Here is a 21,486-nt window from a genome sequence, read left to right on the forward strand (position 1 = left end):
GATTTTGTGGGTGACCCCGGGCCCCGCCGCACCGCGGGTGATTTTGCGGTGACATTGGGTGCCGCGGGCTGAGCCCTGGCACGGCACCGGGGGTGGGATGTGGCCGTGGCAGGCGGGGACAGGGGGCGGTGACGTTGTGGCCGTGAGGAAACAGCTGCTGGCCAAGGACGAGCGCTCGGCCCCGCGCACAGCCCGAGCGCGGCTGCGGCTCCTGCGAGCGCACCCAGCGAGAGCTCCGCGCTGCCGGTCAGTGCCCGCCCGGGCCGGGGCACCGCGGGCTGCGGGCTCGGGGTGCGGGGCGGGGTGCCCAAAGGGGCCGGGCACTTTTGTCCGCAATGGCCTGGGGGGAGGAAAGTCGTGGAAAGCCTTGGCTGGGCTGGGCGGTGAGCTGCGCAAGCGGAGGCTCCATCCAAGGGGTGGCTGTAGGGGGAATCCCTGGCGTTTTTCCTTTTTATGAAAAATCTTTCCTTCTTGGCGAGCCCGCCGGGGGCTGCGCTGCCGGTGCTGCTTTTTGAGGTGGGTGCTGGCGGGCCCCGCTGGGTGTGTCCCGGCCGGGATGCGCCTTAGTCCGGGCTTTGGTGCTGCGGCGGCTGCGGAACCGCCCATCCCTCCTTCCCTCCTTCCAGCCGGGATCCAGGCTGGGGATCCCCCCTGCTTTGGTACCCACCAAGCTGTGCACAGGTAAACGCTGCCCACAGCAGCCCAGAGGCTCGGAGCTCCTCAAGGCCTGGGAGGTTTTTTGGCAGTGGGGTGGGGCAGGGCATTTTGGGGAAGCCCTGTCAGGAGCCCGGTCCGGTATTTTTAACCCGGGGAAGCTCGCTTTGCTTCAGGACAGCGGGTGGTGGGGCGCTGGGTGTTGTGGCCTCGGGGAGCCCCCCAAGCCAGTGGGGCTCTTGGGGTGCAGCCCCGAGCTCACAGCTCTGGCGGGGCTTTGGAGAGCCTGGACGGGTGCGCTGCTGGCAAAACAGAGGCTTCCACAAAGGCTGAGTGCATCACTTAGGATTTCTCAGGGGATCCCCATAACCCACATGTCTCGGTTGTTGGGTGGGGGGCAGGTGTACCCCCATGCTGCCCGATGGACGGGATGTGTTTGTGCGGGGATTTTCCCGGGGCTGCTCTCCCGGGATCCGCGGAGGTGCCAGCAGCAGCGGGGACAGGGACGGGGCGCTACAAGGACAGGTCGGGGACTGGGTGTGGTCGGCGATTCCCCAGCGCTGCCGAGGTGAGCTGGGTGTTCTCAGCCCCGCTGCCTCATGCTGGGATCTCCCCACGCCCAGGAGGGTTCACAGGCCCCAGAGGGGCATTACCAGGCTGCTTGTGCCGGGGTGGGAGCCCTTGGCACCCACCCAGCCCCCGGCCGCAGTGCGGCCCCACTGCCTGTGGGACCTGTGGGGCTGTCCCCGGCCCGCAGCCACGGGAAGGGGCGAGGCTCACACCCTCCCCAGCTGCAGGGGGAAGGAGGGGTGAAAGCAGCTCTGCGTTCCTGCAAAACTCTCTGCCCTCAACCACGGTGCCTGTGGGTGCTTTTAGAAGCTCCCCGTGCCCAAGCAGGGGCACCCAGCTGCACGGATGGTTGCGGGGCTGGGTCTCCCCTTGCCTGGGAGCCCCTGCAGGGATGTGCAGCCAGGCAGGGGAGTTCATGTGATTTCTCCTGCCCGCTCCGTGGCATGAAACCCAACTCCTCTGGGGTCAGAAATCCCCCGGGGTGGCCCTGCTCCGCTCTGAATTTTTCTGCAACGTGTCTCAGAGGGAGGGTGAAGGAGCCAGGCGGGGCCGTGCCTCAGCTGACGCTCAGCGGTTCATTCATGGCCGGACTCCATTTTCCAGCTGTTTTTCTCCCTCTACCAGCTGCTTTTGGAGCAAATGGCGCTGCTGGGGGACTTTCTCTGGGAGGGTGGGGAGAGCCCACACCGCAGTGGGTTGCAGTTATAAATGGTGCTGGTGTTAAAAAACAACCTGCAAGTTACCCTGGAAACCGACTGTGTTTCCTGGTCTCCAAGGATGTGTGGGACTGGTGGTGGCCTTGATGGCTGCACAGAAACTCAGATAACAGCTCTAGGGATATTGTGGGGGCTGCCCAGCACCATGAGACAAGGAAAAGTCCCCAGCAGCTGCTGAGGCTGGGATGGCGCCAGGGCTTGGGCCTGCAGGGGAGCAGAAGGGACATTGTGGGGTGAAGTGAGAAGGCCCAGCCCTGCAGAGGATGCTCTGCCTGTTTCCACGTATTCAGTACATTTTTCTCCTCTGGTTTCTCTTGGTACTGACAGGAAACTGTGCAGGCTCTGCTCTGTCCCTGGCCTGTGGGGCTCCCTCAGTGCCAGATTCCAAAGGCTCAGTAGGCACAGGGTGGCTGTCAAAGCCTGCAAAGCTCCTTTCCCTGATCCATCCTGCAGCACCTGGCAGTGCTCTCCCATGGGCACCACCCCCAGGAGGGAGCAAACCCTCCCTTGATTCACAGAGCCTGCAGAGAGGGGCCTTGGCTCACACTGACCTCTCTGTTCCCTTCCACAGCTCCTCCTGGCCCTCACTCCAGTGATTTCCAGCTTTGAACCATGGCCCCCCAAGGAAAGGTAAGGGTGACCTCCACAGGGCAGGGCTGGGCCCAGGGCAGCCCCCAGGGCTGGGGCAGTGTCTCCAGCAGCAGCAGCAAGGATGTGGTGACGTGCATGGACACCGTGCTGCCCAGAGCCTGTTTACATTCCTGCCTCTCCAGCCAGTGCTGTCTGGATGTGATGCAGATGGGGGAAGTGCTGGGCTGGGGAGCAGGGACAGCAAGGAGCAAAAATCCTTTTGGGACCACAGTGGGATGGGGAAGAGAAGAGGGGCCGTGGGAAGGGGAGGAGAAGAGATGTTACACTGGGGATTTGGGCATTTGATGGAGAAAACTCCTGCCTGAGCATGCTGCAAGGCATGCAGCTCTTTTGGGGCCTTCCCCCTCTCCCAGCCTGGATTACTTCCCACTCCAGACTGGGGCTGGTGCAGTGTGGCAGCTGGGTGAGCAGGTGCTCCCCTGCAGCCAGGAAAACATCTCCGTGTGGGTGGAAACCCTGCCCCGATGGGCAGGCGTGGCTGGCTCAGTGCAGGCTGCCTGCTGCCAGGGCAGGAGTCCCAGCCCAGAGCCTCCCTTCTGCTCTGCTGGGGCCAGGCTCTGCTTCCCATTCCCTGGAGAAATCCAGCAATCATTTCCTCCAACCTTACTACCCAAAGCTTCCTGCCCAGCTAAGGCAGTGGTTGCTCTGGGTGGGGAAACTGAGGCACAGTGCAGCATTTTCCTGCAATAGTCCGGGACCCCAAGCAGCCATGGGGTGGAAGAGAGCAAAGCCATGCTGGGAATTTCGCTTCCACCCTCCTGGCCCCAGTGTGGCTTATTTTTAGCTGGGAGGTCCCGGACAGGCCAGGATGACTCAGAGGCTGGAGGAGGGGAGGCAGGAGGCCCCTGGCAGCTGAAGCAGCATGGAAAGTGGGAAGGGGGTATGAAGAGTATGTGGTGAGCAGGATGCTGTTTCCATCCCAGCTGATGTTCCCACACTTGCCTGGGGCTCATTCCCACAGAGAATGCAGGGAGTGTGGGGTGATGCAGAGCACTGAGCTCCTGCCTCAGTTTCCCTTGCCCCAGCAAGGCAGGCAGCTCATGCTTCAATGGTTCAGCAGGCAGGAACACAGCCCTGCTCTTCCTCTCCATTTAACCAGAGCCAACATCTTGACTTCCCAATACCCTACAGCCACCCTTGTCCACTCCTGCTGCCTCCAGGCACCTCCTTTGCCTTGCAATTTATTTCCATCCCTGTAAGGCATGTGTGTGGGAGCAGCTTGTGCCAAGCCAGGAGGGTCTGGGAGCTGCTGGGAAGTGGGGCTAAATCCAGCTCTCCTGATGAATCACCTGCAATACGATCTGTCCTGTGCCTGCCTGGTTCCCTGGAAGGGCAGCATCTCCTCTTGGTCCCTGCCACAGGGGACACCAGTGCCAGCAGCTCCTCCCAAGAGGGCCTGTGGGATGTGCCCAGCTTCTCTCTGGAAAACAGGAGGAGAGAGGCTGGTTTGTTTCTGAAGGTGCTGGGGGATGTGCAGCAGAGCTGCTGTGACATTGGGATGGGAGCCAGGAGAGTGGCGGGTGTGGAGCTGCCCTGAGTCCATCTCCTTGGGCTCATTCCTGGAGGCACTTCCTGGGTCAGGGACATTGATGCTCATCTTCTTTGAGGATATGCTGGCTTTTGATGTCCATGCTGGCAGCAGGCCTGGGCCTTTGTGCAGCTCCTGAGATGTTAAGGAAGCCGTGCAGCAGATCCAGAGCAGAGGAGCCCAGGGAGGTGCACATACCCAGCTGGCACAAGCAGAGCCAGGGGAGGACACTCAGTTTCCCAGAGTGCTGACACAGCTGACAGCCCCAGCTCAGCTCCCAGCCCTCCTGTTTGTCAGCATGACTGCTAAAGAAATGCTGCTGCTCAGTTCTTCCACTCTGGTGCCTCTGGTGGGGATGTATCCCAGTTCCTTATGTGGGGCCAGGATGGTTTCACCTCTGCTTCCACCCAGGGTGGTGCTGGTCTCATTCAGAGTCCAGGCTCCTATGGGGGTGAATTCCCCTGAACAAAGCTGACCTGGGAAGGGGGATTTTGGTCCCTCTTTTTTCCTGAGGTCTCTGGAGGTGTCATTCCTGGGCAGTCTGAAGTGGCAGAAGAGCAGATAGAAGTGGATCATGTCAACCCCCAGGATTCCTCAGGCTCTCAGGAAAGTCTTTCCCAATACCCAAGGTCTCTGCTCCAGCCCCTTGGATCAGCCTGGGCCCCATGGCAGTGCATGCTGGAGCAGGACACGCTGTTGGCAGCTCTGGTGCTTCTCAGTGTTTGCCATTTAGCAGCCCATTTGTGCCTGTAATTTTGTCTCATCCTCAGCATCCAAAGTGGTTCCTTGCTTGCAACAGGCAGTGGAAAATTAATTCCTGTGTAGGGAGAGTAAACAGGAAAGGAAACAACTGCAGAGGAAAACAGCTGGTTATGTCTGAGCTCGAGCTTTGCCTTGGGCAACCTGAGCCATAAAGGATCTGACCTCAGTCCTGCTCAGCTTCAATTTCTCCTTCCCCCATCCCACTGGGGCTGCTCCTTCCTCTTGTACCTTCTCCCTCCTTTCCCATAGGTCTACAGGGGCTCAGTGAAGGATTTCCAGGGATTTGATGCCAACCAGGATGCAGAGGCCTTGTACAATGCCATGAAGGGATTTGGTATGGATGCTCCTCCAGACTGTCCCAGGGCTGTCCCTGGTGTCCCTTTTTCCTGGGTGTCCCCTATTCCCTGGTTGACCCTTGCACGGCTGGGTGTCCTGCATCCCTTCCCCTCTCAGCTGACTGACTCTCCTGGTTTCCTCTCCTCCCTGGAGCCAGCTTGGCTCTGCTTGTTCTCCCAGCCCCTGCTCCAGAGCAGCTCTGGGCACAGCAGGCTGGCTGTGGTGACTCCTGGCTCTCCCCACAGGCAGTGACAAGGAGGCCATCCTCGACCTCATCACATCCAGGAGCAACAAGCAGCGGGTGGAGATCTGCCAGGCCTACAAGTCCCTCTATGGGAAGGTAAAGCCAGGAACACCCCCTGGCCCGTGGCCCCACTGCAAACACAAGTGGCTGTGGCTGCCACCACCCAGCCCATGCAGGGACCCACCACTCCCTGGACCCACTCAGAGATGCTGTGGAGCAAAGGCTCCCCCAGCCCCTTTCTCCCCCTCCACCAGGACCTGATTGCAGACCTGAAGTACGAGCTGACGGGGAAGTTTGAGCGGCTGATCGTGAGCCTGATGCGGCCCCCAGCTTATGGAGATGCCAAAGAGATCAAAGATGCCATCTCGGTAAGGAAGGGGTGGGCACCCTCCCAGGGGTGGGCACCTGCCCAGAGCCCCTCTGAGGGCGCCCCAGCCAGCCCCAGGGCTCATGGGGCTGTGTCTCTGCCTGCAGGGCATTGGCACAGATGAGAAGTGCCTCATTGAGATCCTCGCCTCCCGCACCAACCAGGAGATCCATGACCTGGTGGCTGCCTACAAAGATGGTGAGGGCTGAGAAAGGGCAGGGGCTGCCCTGTGTCCCCTTGGGCCACAAAAAGGGCAGAGGTGAAGGGATCCAGGTCTCCAGGTCTGATCTCTTCCCTTCCTTTTCCACCAGCCTATGGGAGAGACCTGGAAGCTGACGTTGTTGGAGACACATCAGGCCACTTCAAGAAGATGCTCGTTGTTCTGCTTCAGGTATGTCCATCTGTCCAGCATCTGTAGGTGGTGGGTGCCTGTGCCTGCAGGGCTGAGCCCATCTCCCTCCCACAGGGTGCCAGGGAAGAGGACGATGTGGTGAGCGAGGACTTGGTGGAGCAGGATGCCAAGGTGAGCCTTGGTGGGTCACTCTGATAGGTGGTATCTGGGCAGGGATGGGGCTGGTGGCACTGGGACGTCTGGATTTAGGCTGCAAAAGGTGGGTGAGTGCCAAGGGAGCACCCTGAGTCAGGCTGTGCCACTTTCCCCATGCCCCCAGGACCTGCTGGAAGCTGGTGAGCTGAAATGGGGCACAGACGAGGCCCAGTTCATCTACATCCTTGGCCGGAGGAGCAGGCAGCATCTCCGCCTGGGTGAGCATCACCTGCGAGCTCAGGGTGGGCCTGAAGGTGCCTTGGCAGCTTCTCCAGGCATCTCCTTGCTCTCATCCCACAGTCTTTGATGAATATCTGAAGATTGCTGGGAAGCCCATTGAGAGGAGCATCCGGGGGGAGCTCTCTGGTGACTTTGAGAAGCTGATGTTGGCCGTGGGTAAGCCAGCCCCACATGGGGATCCTGCAAAAACACACCACTGCCCTTCCTGGGCTGGCAGGGCTCAGCACCAGGGCAGCAGGGTCAGGGCTGTGGTTGTGCCTGCTGTCTGGGAGCTCAGGGAGGCTCCTTCAGGATGGGTGGGGATGCTGGATGTGGTTCCCATGGGGTGTGGGCACTCAGAGGTTGGGGGCACTGGTGGAAGCTGGGTGCTGGCATCCCTCACCACACCTCAATTTCCCTGCAGTGAAATGCATCAGGAGCAAAGCAGAGTATTTTGCTGAAAGGCTCTACAAGGCCATGAAGGTGAGTGTATTTCCCCTTATCTACAGGGTCACCCCAGCATTGTAGGGTCTCCTTTCCATGGGGTGCTGCTGGAGAAGAGGGTGACACAGGTCCATGAGGGTGACCTGGGGTCTCTGCCCTTCCCTCCAAAGGAGTTATTCCTTCAGAGCCAGGGCTGGGTAGAAATCAGATAGAGGGTCCAACATGTGATGGGCTGAGCAGAGTTTCTTGGCCATCCCAGGCCTGATGTGGGGTTGGTCCGTTGCAGGGTCTGGGCACGAGGGACAACACTCTGATCCGCATCATGGTGTCGCGCAGCGAGATCGACATGCTGGACATCCGGGAGGTGTTCAGGACCAAGTATGACAAATCTCTCTACAACATGATAAAGGCAAGTGCTGGGGGTCCCTGCTCACCCTCCAACAGCTGCTGGTGCTGCCTCCCTCATGATGCCAGCGCCCCTGGGAGGGCTGTGCTGGGTTCAGGGAGACCCCTCTCCATGAGCCCATCCCATGGCACTACCTTGTTTTTACCTACTGCATGGTCCTCTGTCTCCATCTGCTTTTCCAGGAGGACACGTCTGGGGAGTATAAGAAGGCTCTGCTGAAACTGTGTGGAGGGGATGATGAGTAAGACCACCTGTCACCCCCCTTTGTCCCTCTTTGTTCCCTTGGTGCTGGGTACAACATCTGGGTCAGAGCCTGGTGGAGCACCTGGACCAGCAGCACCCACAGTGACTGTGGCTTGCTACAGGGGGCCCTGTGGCCCCTCTGCATGGCCAGCCACAATGTCATGGTCCCTTCTTGGCACATGGGAGCCCTGCGGGGCAGGGCCAAAGCCCTGGAGGGAGGATGCTCTGGTGGGGGAGGTTGGGATTCACCACACATTTCCTCCCATTCCCACCCATCCAGCCCCACAGCAAGCACCTGGTTCCTGCCCCTGTGCCCAGTGGATACAAAACACCCCTCGTGGAGGAGCAAGACAGGGTGAGGGGGGGCTGCTGGCAGGTGCAGAGCCCCATGGCTCACTGTCCCCTGTCCTTGCCCTCCGTTGCAGTGCTGCAGGTGAGTTCTTCCCCGAGGCGGCGCAGGTGGCCTATCGGATGTGGGAGCTTAGTGCGGTCAAAGTAGAGGTCAGCACTCCCACCCCCCTGCACCCCTCTGTGCTGCCTGCCAGCTTGGGACCCCTGGCTGCTCCTCTCTGCCCTGGGGCACAGCCAGCCCCACTCCTCTGCTCTGACTCTCGCTCCCCGGCTTCTCTCGATGCCATTCTCTGGTGCTGGGGTACGAGGCTGGCAGGATGTAACCATGGCAGGGCTGGCTGCCCCCCGTGGGCTCCACTAACCCCCTCCTCTCTCTGAGGCCTTCCTCCCTTGGGGCAGTGGGTCCTGCATGTCTCTGCAATGCATCACATGCAGCCCTGGCTCCAGTGCCCACCAAAGAACTCCTGCCCCCTGGGGCAGCCCAGAGCTGGCCAGGGCATGGCTGCAGTATGGGGAGTGGCAACATGCATGCAGCTGAAACTCCCACAAAAGGGTGCTTTGGGATGTGCAGAAAATACACCCTGAGCCCTACACGAACACTGTGAGGATGGAGATGTGTTTGGAGCATAAGGACACAGGAGGATAGAACTGTAGGGCAGGAGTGGGCACCCTTTTAGCAACTCCTCTTCTGTCTCTCAGTGACATGGCCAGCCCAGGCTGAGATGTTCCAGGCTAGGGCAGGCAGGTGTAACACTGGGCAGGACACTGAGGCTCCAGGGATTGTCTGTTGCTGTCCTCTTCCTGCTCTCTGCTGGTCTGGCTATGGTTTTCCCCTTAATGGAAGGGGTGACAGTGGTGGGGAGATCCTCACTGATCCCCAGGTGCTTGCACTAACACAGAACCTGCTTTGGCCTCAGCTTGCTGGGTGGCACCTTCCCTCCTCTTCATCTCTCCTTTTCTCCATCTCTCCATCCCTTCATCCCTTCCTCCCTCCCTCTCATCTCGAGGGTGATCATGACCCCCTCTCTGCATCTACAGCTGCGAGGAACCGTGCAGCCTGCAGGAGACTTCAACGATGATGGGGATGCACAGGTGCTGAGGAAGGCCATGAAGGGCCTGGGTAAGTGGGGACTGTGATTGGGCCCTTCCTGCTGCTCCTCAGCAGCTCCCGGGGCACAGAATCCACCCTGGCCCACACAGGGCTGCATGGAAGCCCCAGGGGGAATAGAGGCTGTGGGAGTTCTCCCTTCCCTACCAAATTTGTGGGGGTGGTGATGTGCCCATGATCAGGGGTGACACAGGGTGGCTCTGCTGTCGGTGACACAGTGTCCTCTGCTGTCCTTGCAGGCACGGATGAAGGAGCCATCATAGAGGTGCTGACCAAGAGGAGCAACGCCCAGAGGCAACAAATCATAAAGGCTTACAAGGCTCATTATGGCAGGGTACTGCAGCCTCCATCCCACCCTGCTTCCTCCTGCCCACATCCTGCCCCCTCCCACATGGAGATCAGCCCCTCACTGGAAGGAATCCTGCCCAGGGAGCACTGGGCAGCTGGGGCACACCCACATGCCCTGGCATCACTCCCCCAAGGGAAACAGTTGTCACAGCAGCCTCCCACTCTGGGTGCCCCACCAGCCCAAGCAAGGGTGTCCCTTCCCCTTGGCTTGCCCCATCCTCAGCTCTGCACTGAGGACTTCAGAGCCAGAATCTCCCCAGAGCCACCCAAATATGTGACTTTAAACTTCCCCAAGGGTTTTCACAGATGTCTCCAATCCCTAAGCTCTCCTCTCCTTTTTTTCTCTCGTGTTGCCTCAACTGGTCCATCCCTGCAGAAGCAGCTGGGGACTGACCCCTCAAATGCTTTTGCAGGACCTGATGGCAGACCTGAAGTCTGAGCTGTCTGGCAGCTTGGCCAAGCTGATCCTCGGGCTGATGCTGACACCGGCACAGTACGATGCCAAGCAGCTGAGGAAGGCCGTGGAGGTAATTGTCACACTGCTGGTGGCTGAGGGCTGCCAATGCCCACAGCTTCACATGGCCCAGGGTCTCTCTCCTATGGAGATGCAAATATCAGCATGAGGACAAAGACCTGGTTTGCACTCAAGACTTGCATGCCTCAGCCAGCTGGTAGGGGCCAGGGTAGGGGCAAACCAGTGACATGCACTGCTATCCACCAGTCACACCAGCTGGGACCCCACTAGCAGTGTACTTGGACACTTCCATGTTGATTCCTACCAGCCCAGTTGTTGGATGTAGACTTTTGCCACATGGTTGGCCTGGACCCCTCCTTGCCTGGCACTGCAGGGCAGTGCCATCCTGTCCCCATCTGGTGTTGGTACCTGCAGCACCCACCATGGCTCTCTCTTCCAGGGGGCTGGCACAGATGAGAGCGTCCTCATCGAAATCATGGCCACGCGGAACAACCAGGAGATCAGGGCTATCAACGAGGCCTATCAGGAAGGTAGGGCACAGGAGGGACAGGGGAGCACCCAGGTTCTGGGCACAGAGCACCCTGTGCAAGGCCCTTCCAGAGCCCAGGCAAAGTTTTTTCTCTGGGTTGGGTGCATGGCTTGGTGCTGTGAAGGTCTGTTAGTGCCTCCAGCAGAGTGCTGCTCCTCACCTCTCTCCTTCTCATGGTGACATGTCCCAGCTCTGCCATCAATGTCTCCTTCCCTGAGAGCTCTTTCACAAGGATCCTATTTCCTCCAGAGTACCTGGAGAAGAGGCTGTGGCTGTGCTCAGGGCATTAGAGCTGCTGGGGTGATCCCCTCTTCCCTGGGTTTGAATTCAACATCTGCTTAGCCATGCTTCCCATGGGGATCACAGGGACAACAGGCACTGGTGGGTGGGAATCTGAGCTGCAGGGCTCAGCCATCCCTTCTCCACAGCCTACCACAAGAGCCTGGAAGATGACCTGAGCTCTGACACATCAGGGCATTTCAAGAGGATTCTCGTCTCCCTGGCTCTGGTAAGAGCAGCTCTCACTGGGAATTCTCCTCTCCCTGCCACAGGCAGTGCTGGGGGTCTGGAAGGGCAGTGGCTGGAGAAGACACAGCATCCCTGCCTGGCTGGGCAGTGCTGCTGGACTCTGTCTGCCACCCCCTCACGTGGGGCTCTCCCAGGAGATGTCCCCTCTCCATCTCCATGATTTTTTTATCCAACCACAGGGCAACCGTGACGAAGGACCAGAGAACCTCACCCAGGCACACGAAGATGCCAAGGTAAGACCCATACTGGCAGTGCTCTCATGGGCTTTGCATTAAAAAAAAAGGAGAGGATGTTGCATGCCCTGGTCTGGAATTTACATTCTCAGGGAAGCAAATGCTGCTGGGCCAGGGTCTCTGTAAACTGCAGGGGGAGATGCCAGGTGAAATGGCACCCTTGGAAGTAAAGCTCCCATGCCTGATTCCTGAAGCTCTGCTGCTCCAGGCATGGGGAGGGCAGCCCCAAGGAGTTCCCCACCTGTAGGCTGCAGAGCTGCCACTCTGGTGTTCAGTAACACACACTGATGCTGAAATTTGAGCTTCAAACACAGCTTCGGGCTGGTCTGCAGGAGCCACCCCCTCTGTGTGTTGTGCAGGGGGCAGCCCTGACACTGGGGTGCTCCACACCTCTCCTGGTGTGGTGAGACACAGCTGGAGGGGGAGGCTGAGCAGCCAGAAGCAGTGCAGGGGGATGTGGGGGCCATTTCCTGGCTGAGCTGCTGGTCCCAGGAGACCTGTGACCCACAGGCTCTGTCCCCTGACCCCCTGCTCCTCAGGGCTGCATCTTTTCTATAAGGGGCTGGGAAGATCTGTGCAGGGTCCAGCCCAAGATCTTGCTTGGCTCTATTGTGCCAGCACTGGATATTCCAATGCACGGGAGAGCAGCACAGCACAGCTTTCCCAGCAGGGCTGCCACCAGCAGAGGGAGTGGATGCTGTGCTGCCTGTGTGCCTGTCCGTGAACTGCCTGCACCCTGCCACGTTCTCTGCCTGTCCCTCTGTCCATGCACTGCCTGCACCCTGCCACACTCTCTGCCTGTCCCCCTGTCCGTGAACTGCCTGCACCCTGCCACGTTCTCTGCCTGTCCCTCTGTCCATGCACTGTCTGCACCCTGTCACACTCTCTGCCTATCCCTCTGCCCATGCACTGCCTGCACCCTGCCACGTTCTCTGTCTGTACCTCTGTCCATGCACTGTCTGCACCCTGCCACCCTCCGTGCCTGTACTTCTGCTCCTGCCTTTTTGGGACTACCTAAAAACAGAGGCCAGACAAAATTAAGGGAATAAAAAGCAGTTATATTCATTGAAGGCCCTTCAGGTATATTTAGGGCACACGTAGCCTCCCAGGGGCTACACCCAAAATAGATGACAGGCCACAGGTTTTCATACTTTTATAAGTTTGCTCCATTTGCATATTAGGGGTTAATATTCCAATTACAGCTTCAGGTAATAAAGTAATTTACCCCAAGTTTGCTCCCCCCAGCTCCCTTTTGTTTACATTTCTTGGGGCCTGAGACAATAAGGTGTCCTTGATTCCCAGGCCTAGAGAGGAATTGTTTTGTCTTACTAAAATGGGAAAGCAGTAGCTAATGGAGTTTAACTCTATATGGAGTTTAGAGTTATACACTAAGGCATTGCAAGATTACAAATATATGAAAAATATAAAAGCTAGAATCCTAAAGCATCGCTGCCATTCACTGCCTGCACCCCCACTGCCTGTTCTGCTGCTCACCTCACCCTGCTGCACAGGGAGAGCCAGGGATGACACAGGGACAAGCCAGCCAGGTGGCACCTGACCTGGCACCACGCCGTGTTTTGTAAGCAAAGCTGCCCTTCCCCTCATCCCACTGGCAGAGGTGGGCTGGTGGGAGCCAGCCTAAAGCCAGGCAAGGATGCTCCAAGAGGAGCAAGCTCCAGCGCTGGGGGGGATTCACTTTCTTTGGCCCAAGACCACCCTCCCAAGGTCCTGGTGTAGAGTCCAAACTGGGGGAGGACACAGGTCCTGCTCATGGGGAAGCAGGGGACCTGGGGACAGGTAGTTTGAAGGGATTTTGCTAGACTTCCCTTGCTTTGTCAGGGAGTTACAAAGGTTGAGCAGCACCTTCTGACCCTGTTGTCTTCCTGTCTCTCTCTCTCCACCAGGTTGTTGCTGAGACCCTGGTGAGTGCCTGCCTTTTTGCTCCTCACCCTTCTGCACGTTTGAAGGGATGCTGCAGTCCTGGGGTGCAGGGCTGGGGCTGGGAATTGCAGCCTCACAAGCCAGGCCTTTCTGACCCCATGGGCTGTGCTCACTGGCTTGGGACTCTTGCATAAGGATAGGGGACAAGGGGACAGATGGGACCTGCAATGAGGGCACTTCCTTGCAGTGTGGGGCAGGAGAGGGAGAAAGGCACCTGCCCTGCCCCTGGGGACCAAGCCTGCCTGCTGCCTGCTGTTCCAGGCAGTGTGGGACCCAGGGCTGGCTTCCCTGGCTCCCCAAAAGTGGGCATTGGGGAAGGGGTGACTTTCTCCTGCAATAGCCTAATGGATGAGATGAGCACAGCCTCCCACTGATGCCCACAGAGGAATGGCAGCCATTTCATTCGTGGGCAGCACTGCTGTGGCCCAGAGTGGCTCCTGTATCTGGCAGCCCTGAATTTCCTCTTCAGCTGGTGTTGGTCACCCCTGAAACATCCTCCACAAAGGACAAAAAAAGTCTTAACCATGAGCATTGCAGAGCTTTTCCCATAAAAACTGGAAAACATCTTTTCTTAGAGATAATCTGTGAGTGTGCAGCTTCACATCCATGCAGAGGAAATGGCTTTTTTAGGGGGAAAAAATCCCCAGCTATTTTCCTGCTCATAATCTCTTTACAAAGGGGTTTCCAGTCAGGACTGGCTGTCCCACGAAGAGCTTTTTGACACCTGTGTTCCTCTCTGCTATATCTCCCTCTTCACTCTTTGTTCTCTCCAGAAACTTGCTGATGTGTCCAGCAATGACTCCAGTGACTCCCTGGAGACCCGATTCCTCAGCATCCTCTGCACCCGCAGCTACCCCCACCTCCGCAGAGGTAGGATCACACTTCTCCATCAGCTGCAACACCAGCACCTGGATTTGGGCTGGGTGGGAGATGGGGAGATGGGGACCCCCTCAAGGCTGAGGTTGAGCCCTGTCTCCCCAGCTGTGGTGGGCACGAGGCAGTGGGAAGGGATGGTATGGCCTGGCATTTGAGGTGGCTTGTTGAAGTCCCCCAAGCCTGCTCTGGTCCCACCTGGTCCAGAAGTCTCCAGAGCTGAGGCTCCAGTCTCCGGGGTGCCCAGGGCTGGGGTGGAGCAGCTCAGCAGTGACCCTTTCCTCTCCCCCATGCCCAGTGTTCCAGGAGTTCGTCAAGATGACCAACCACGACGTGGAGCATGCCATCAAGAAGCGGATGTCGGGAGATGTGCGGGACGCCTTCGTGGCCATCGGTCAGTGCTCCTTCAGTGCAGGGCTCCCCAGGCCAGGCAGCCCCTCCAGCTGTCACTGCCAAGACAGGGGGGCACCAGATTCCTGCTGGGAATCCCCATGTTGGGCCATGGAGACTCCCACTGGGGCATGGGGTTGGGGCACTTATGGGGCCAGGCCTGAACCCTTGTACCAAGGAGGGCTTGTGGCTGAGACAGTGCTGCCACAGCTCCTTGCTGTGCTGTGTCCCCTGGGTGCCATGAACCCTCTTTCTGTCCCCTCTGTGTGCTGCAGTCCGGAGTGTGAAGAACAAGCCAGCTTTCTTCGCTGACAAGCTCTACAAGTCCATGAAGGTGAGGACAGACCCTTCTGGGGCTGGGCTGTGGGAGAGGGCTGGGCTGGGCTCCTTTGGGACTGTGCTTTAACCCCATGGAAGGGATGGGGTTTGTCCTCTGGCTGTCCCTAGGGGAGTAGGGAGGGCTGAGCTCAAACCAACATTTGGGGCTATCAGGAGATGTGTCAGGCTGATGTCTTGCTGGCAGCAAGTCCAGCATATGTCCAAGGAGAGATCACAGAACAGTTAGGGTTGGAAGGGACCTTTAAAGGTTTCATCTAGTCCATTTCCCTGCAATAAGCAGGGACATCTTCAAGACTATTTAAGGCCCCATCCAACCTGGCTGTGAATGTTTACATAGAGGGGAACTCCACCACCTTTATGGGCAACTTGTGCCAGTTTCACCACCCTAACTGTAAAAATTTTCTTCCTGTAACTAGTCTGAATCTTCTAACTTAAAACCATTACCTCTTTTCCTATCACTACATTCCCTGCTAAAAAGTTTGTCCCCATCTTTGTCCCAATCTTTCTAAAGCCCCTTTTAAAGGTCTCTCCAGAGAATTCTCATCTTCAGGCTGAATAACCCCAGTTCCCTCAGCCTTTCCTCACAGGAGAGGTGTTCCAGACTCATTTTGTGGCCTTTCTGTGGGCCACAGCTTGGACTGTGCTGGAGATGCCAGGAGCATCTGTGAGCCCCAGTTCCTGCAGGGCTTTTTGTTCAAGCTCTCCCTTGCAGGGTGCAGGCACAGATGAGAGGACCCTGACCCGGATCATGATTTCTCGGAGCGAGATTGACCTGTTCAACATCCGGGGCGAGTTCATAGACCTGTTTGACAAATCACTGCACCACATGATTGAGGTGAGGGGACAGGGACATCCCTTCCTGGCACATCATCTTGTCTGGACCTGAGGGCACCTGAGCCATGAGTGGCACAAGGTCTGAGCATCACCTGGGCAGGGGGAAGCTGCCCCCAGCAGCCCCAGAGTTGGCTGGTCTGGCTGTAGAGAGGATGTGCTGGCATCTTCCACTGCTTCAGGAATGCCTGGAGGGTGTCCAGGACATGGGGCTGTGCCCAGCACTTGGAACCAGGCTTGCCCAGGGCTGGTTCTCTGACACAGCTCTCCCTCTTGCAGAAGGACACCTCTGGCGACTACCGCAAGGCTCTGCTGGCCCTGTGTGGCGGGGAGGACTAGGTGGCACCTGGGGCCCTTTGTGTCTGAGCCAGCACACAGCCACTGCCTTGATGTCACCGCAGCTTCGGGGGCTTCAGGGGACACTCAGTCCCCTCCAGAGAACAACTCACTTTGCGCTGGAAAGCAGCACCACATTGCAAGCGGGGGAGTCTCGGGGAGGGGAGCAGAGGGGTCTGGGCAGGGAGATTGTCTTGAAGCAAAATAATTCATACCCGAACATGCCACTAAACCAAAGAATTTACCCAGATGGAAAAGACAATTTTAAATCTGATAAATAAAACCTCACTGTTGCTGACCCTGGGGCGAGAGCAGTTGACTTACTGGGGCAGGTTTGGGTGGGACTGGGAAGCCTTGGTGTCTCCTTGCTCCCGTAGGCAAACTCGGGTAAGAGCCCAGCCCCAGCTCCGGGGAGGGCCCTGAAGACACCACAAAACCTCTCTGAGCAACGCTTCTGCTGAGACAGGGGCTGAAAATGCATGTGGGGCTGGCAGCAGTGCAGGGACTTCACCAAGGGCTTCACTTCATGCCTCTGAAAATCCCCGGCAGGTTTGCTGCCGTTGTGTGGATGATGCTTTCATAAACCAGAGATACAAATCAGACTTGATGGCATCCACCCGTCCTCACACGCGGTTTCCTGTGCTTTCAAGCTGCTGAAGAAGCAGTTGAAAGGCACATGCCACACAGGCTACACCCCCAAACAGTTTGTTTGCACTTCCCCCAACACTTGGGAGAAAAGAACTGGAATTTCCAAAAGCGGGAAATTCCAGCACTTTCAATTGTTTCCAAGTCAGAACAAAAAGTTGTGAATACCCTAGTCTTCCTCAGAACAGCTGGGTGAGGAAAGCTTCACCTTCAAAATATCAAAGCAGTGTTAGGAATAATAACACAATATTATTACAACACTTCAAAACCAGCTGAGGTCAAGAAGCAGCAACATGTAGAGACAAACCAGGGAAGCTGAAACAACTGGGCTGGGTAATATCCCACTAAAAATTCCCTTGATGCCTTCCTGTAAAACATCCCCTTGTAACAAAATAACCTTTCTTGATGGAAAACAGTCTGGTTGAAGCTTTTTCACCCTCTCCATACTCCCCATAGAGATTTGGGTTCAGCCCCTGTGTGTAAGTAGGATTGGGCATCCCTGTCCAGACAGCACCTTGGGGGCTCAACATACCCCACACCTGCAGCAGCCTACAGATCACCTGCTTGGCCAGGAACCTGCTGCAAAGACTGAGCAGCTGCAGAAGTTGTTTTGAAGGGAGGATGCAACCCCAACCTTCATCTGCCCGTCTCTTCCTGCGGCTCCGCACTGCAGCTCCGAGCTTTGCAGCAGAGCCTTCTGGAGATGAGGGTGGCACAGAGACTGCAGGGAGCAGAGCTGGGCACCTCCCTGCAGCTGGGAACAGGGCCCAGCAGTGAGGAAAGCCCAAGGAAGTTGTGAGGCTTGGGAGACAGCCCATCTGGGAGAGCCAGATTTGGGGCAGCAGAGCCCTGTTCCTCCAGAGCAGGGGGAGCCCTGCTCGGTGTTAGCACAGGGCCATGACACGTGAGCCACCATCTGCTTCATTCTTGTTGCCAAAACACACTCGAGGGGTTTGTACAGGGAGGATGTTCCCAAGGGTAAACACTCCTGGGAAATACACTATTTATCAGTGAATTTTCTGGCTGTACCACGATTTCTGTACACCAATGGCCAGGGCCATTCACCACCCACAGTCTGGATGTCTCAGACTGGCACAGGACCACAAATCAGCCCCTCAGGGCCAGTCCCCAGCCCAGCTCAGGGTGATGCCACCAACCAGGAGGACTGGCTGACCAGAGCACACTGTTCCCAAGGCCAGGAATTTCCCTGGTGCCTGCTGCAGGCTGCTCCTACAATGCAGACAAGGGAGCAGAGTCACACAATGTTTGGGCACAGGAAGGGAGAGTGAGGTGGGGTTTCCTCCTTGAACAACTCCCTCTTCTGGAAAAGTCCTGCAGCCAAAAATCCTTTGTCTTGCCCCAGTGCCATAGTAATCCATCTCCTGCAGCACCTGCTGTTTCAACTGGAGCAGAAAACAGCTGGTGGTATTTTAATTGCTGCAAATACTCGGCACAGTCAATACCCCATTTGAGCACAGGTTATTTCAGCATCTGCGCCATGGTGGGGTTGGGTCTGCCCTACAAAGAACCACAACCTGTCCTGAGCTCAGCAAAGCTACCTATCCTAAGGCAATGCCAGGAGGGTGATGGGATCTTGGGAAGCACTAGCATGGCCTCTGGGACTCACTCATAAAGCAGCTTCATCCCTATCCCTGTAGCATCCCAGTCTCCAGAGCAAACACACTTCATAGCACCACTGTCCATGAACACCTCTGCTCCCTGTGTTGGCTCCAACCCACCCAATCCAAGAGCAGTCAGTGACAAATCTCATGCCTAACCTCGGAGATCAACAAGGAGGTGAGCATTTCAAAGAAGGCTAGGAAAGGAAGGGGGAAAAATCAACAAGGCTGTCAGCAGGGTAAGGGCTGGAGGCAGGTCCATGCTGGCCATCCACGCTTTAGTTTTCAGGGGTACTGCAGGGAAGAGCCTGGGATTTACACTGTGCACATTGACCAGCAATGTCGGGGGCAAGGGCTCGCTTCCAGGCAAAGCCAAGGCCAGATTTCACAGGTTGCAACATCCAGAAAACCCCACGAGCCCATGTTTGGGCACAGAGAGGGCTGGACCTCTGCTCTGAGTCAGCCACTAAAGATCCTCTTTGCTGCCAGCCCCTGGAGAGGAGGAGCCACAGAGGCACATGGGATGCTGGCCTAAATCCTTAAAACAATGAAAGCCACTTCCATCCCACCTGCCATCCTCTCCTTCCTCAGAAGGGACAAACCCAGCCTTCAGCCTTGGGAGCTGGCGAGCTGGGGCTGGGGAAACAGCTGAGCTCTCCAGGACTGTTCCCATATCTCTGGAGCAGCTCTACAGGACACGATGACTGCTGCTGAGCCCTGTTCTCAGGCATTGCAACTGGATGAGACACAGTCTGGGGAGAGAGGAAGAGGGGAAAATCCCCTCTGTGCCTATTGCTGGTTTTGTACAATGAGATTCCAAATTATTCAAAGCTTAGGTCATGCAAGGAAATCCTCTGAGCAATCCCACACCTGGTTCCCACAGTTTTTGGCCCCATTATGGGACTGCACCAGGTCCCACCACAGCCCATCCCTGCTGACTGTGAAGGAGGGAGAGGATGGCAGGAGGTGGTGATCTCCTGTGAAATGGGTGACACTGAGTCTGGCCTCATGTGCCAGAGACAGAGGAAGAAGGGAGCCCTCATTCAGTGAGAGGGTAAAGCAGCCCAGCATCCCTGGAAAGCCAGGGTGTGATCCAGCTCCCTGTGAAGGCAGGGTACTGCAGAGGCTTGGTGGAGCAGGAATGTTCCCCAATACCTCCCCTCTCTCCTATCTTGATCCCTTCCGCACTCCCTTCTGCCCTCCCAGCAGCCAACTATCCCAGGCTCCCTCCCCTGCCTCTCCCTTGCCCTCCATCCCAGAGCCCTCCCATCCTGCCAGGTTAATTTGAGTTTCTGATTTGCATAAGCAGCAGATCACAATGTTCTGGAAATCCCCTCCTGCAGCCAGAGCTTCCTCTCCACTCTCACAGCGTCACTGTCGGCCTCCTGCTTCCTTTTGCTGCCGGAGCACCGGGACACATCCCACCAGCACTGCACAAACAGCAGTTCCCAGCTGCTCATCTGAGAGGGATCCATCAGCAGCGCCCTGCAGAGCTGAGCCCTGGAATGCTGAGCCAAACCAGCTGCATCCCCTGCCTGCCCTGCTCCTGCCTTGCTCCAGGGCCAGCTCCAGGCACAGCCACCCATCACAGCCAGGTCCTGGCTGGCCCCATCAGGGTTCAAGTGAGCTCTGTTTGTCCAGCAGCAGAGGGCAAGGGGGTTTTTTGGGCAATAAGAGCTGTTGGGCCAATGCCACTTTGAATTCACATCACTGGGCCCACCCTGCTCACTCCAGAGTGGGATCAACTTGAAGGAAGCCAGACTTGATCTGAGACAAGCAGGACCTGAGGACAGGGGAGTTCTACCACCCCCATCCGCAGCCTGTGCTCCTTCTCAGCCCGTTTCCCACAGCACAGCAGCAATCAGGGCCATGTTCACATCAGTAAGCTGCAGCTGAAGGTGCTGAACCCAAGTCTCTGTCCCAAAAAAAAAACCCCTAGTGTGTCAACATGTCAGCTGTGAACACACCCTCACAGCCACACAGGCGTGCTCATAAACCACAGCTGCCATCAGGGGAGTCTTCTCCCCTGGGAGCATGGTGGGACCAAAGGAATGAGGAAGGACCAGCAGGACCAAAAGCCTTTCATTTTCATAGTGGAATTCATGCTGGCGTTTGGGCCAGCCTGAGCTGCCAATCTCAGGTAAAAACACAAAGAGCAGCTGGCTAGAGAGGTAGAGAGGCATCCACAGGTTCCCAGGTGCAGGCAGACCTCAGACCCCCAACTCCTCACCCTCCTGCCCAGCACTCACACTCCTGCCACCCAAACCAGATGGACTAAAGCCGAGCCCTCTTCAGGCCTTGCAATTCACACCTGGCAAGTGTAGACCAAATGCCCTGCCAGGTACAACTCTACCTGCTGGCAAGGAGCTGGGGAAGCTGGAATCAGCCTCCATAAAATAGAAACATTTAAAGCTTTGGTGTTTATTCCAGCACCAGCTGGCTCCAGCCTTGGTTCTGACCGCCAGTTCTCCTGGTGGATGGTTTACAGGGATTCTCTGCAACCCAGGAAAACCATCACCTGTGCACCTCCATCAACAGCCCCAGCTCTTCCCTGCTCCCCCAGGAAGATGCATCCTGTTCTGACTCCAGATAGGGACAAGGATGAGATGGAAATACACGTGCAACAACAATGCCTCTTGCCAGATGCAGCAGTTTCTCTGAGGAAAAGCACATTTGCAATTCCAGTGAAGTTGCCCAGAAACCAGGCAGGGAAAATGATGTAACAAGGCTCTCCAGTTGTCTAAAAGTGAATCACAGCCTCTACGACAGCTCCCCCCCCCATCCCCTTTTTGCTGACTAATACCTGACACGAAGGGCCCCTGGGAGGAACAGCACAGGAGAGCCCTTTAAGTGGTGCCTGGCTCCCTATCAAAACCACACAGAGGCTGTGTCTGGGACCTCCATCATGGGGAATTCCCCTTCTCCATGCCTAAAAGTAAGCTCAGCTGGGCCAGCCTTTCTGCATTTGGGGATTGCAGACACAGAGCTCCTGCTCTGAAGGGCTCTCCCTCCCCCAGCCCCTCCAGGACCCAGCCTGGTGAGTAGCACAATGATTTTTTTGGTGCGAGATTTCCCACTATGGAGTGAGGGGAAGGCAGGCAGCTTTTGGGGTGCTGCAAAAACAAGCCACCCCTTCTGCTCCTAAAAGAAATAAGCAGGGTTTTGTTATTTCATGCAGGTTGAGGCATTAATTTATAGATAAGGTATTTTCTGGTTTGTTGGGACTGCATTTCACTTTGAAGACAGGTTTTCT

General features: G+C 57.0%; 1 protein-coding gene across 4 annotated transcripts; it reads left to right on the top strand.

Annotated features, from left to right (window-relative positions):
- The first annotated feature begins 92 nt into the window (after positions 1-92).
- ANXA6 (annexin A6) lies at positions 93-16,267 on the top strand. Of its 4 annotated transcripts, none has more exons than XM_054642631.2 (26): positions 93-246; positions 2,512-2,570; positions 5,131-5,215; positions 5,463-5,557; positions 5,716-5,829; positions 5,936-6,026; positions 6,140-6,219; positions 6,295-6,351; positions 6,500-6,593; positions 6,676-6,771; positions 7,019-7,077; positions 7,325-7,447; positions 7,627-7,685; positions 8,113-8,188; positions 9,077-9,158; positions 9,386-9,480; positions 9,908-10,021; positions 10,409-10,499; positions 10,927-11,006; positions 11,206-11,259; positions 13,164-13,181; positions 13,974-14,070; positions 14,372-14,467; positions 14,739-14,797; positions 15,515-15,637; positions 15,913-16,267. In XM_054642631.2, exons 2-26 carry the CDS (start codon positions 2,553-2,555, stop codon positions 15,970-15,972), a joined length of 2,016 nt encoding a protein of 671 aa, XP_054498606.1. In that variant the 5' UTR covers positions 93-246; positions 2,512-2,552; the 3' UTR covers positions 15,973-16,267. The 4 variants fall into 4 exon arrangements, with proteins under 4 accessions (XP_054498606.1, XP_054498609.1, XP_077042508.1 ...); XM_077186393.1 differs by lacking the exon at positions 93-246 and adding an exon at positions 361-516; XM_054642632.2 differs by lacking the exon at positions 93-246 and adding an exon at positions 549-681.
- Positions 16,268-21,486: the final 5,219 nt, after the last annotated feature.

Source organism: Agelaius phoeniceus, chromosome 15 (assembly GCF_051311805.1).
Source record: "Agelaius phoeniceus isolate bAgePho1 chromosome 15, bAgePho1.hap1, whole genome shotgun sequence".
Lineage (NCBI taxonomy): Eukaryota > Metazoa > Chordata > Aves > Passeriformes > Icteridae > Agelaius > Agelaius phoeniceus.

Bases quoted from the DNA above. Each gene is read 5' to 3' on its own strand.
- ANXA6 (XM_054642631.2), top strand. The intron at 7,448-7,626 runs GCAAGTGCTGGG...CTGCTTTTCCAG, and splicing joins CTCTCTACAACATGATAAAG to GAGGACACGTCTGGGGAGTA. The intron at 14,468-14,738 runs GTCAGTGCTCCT...TGTGTGCTGCAG, and splicing joins GGACGCCTTCGTGGCCATCG to TCCGGAGTGTGAAGAACAAG.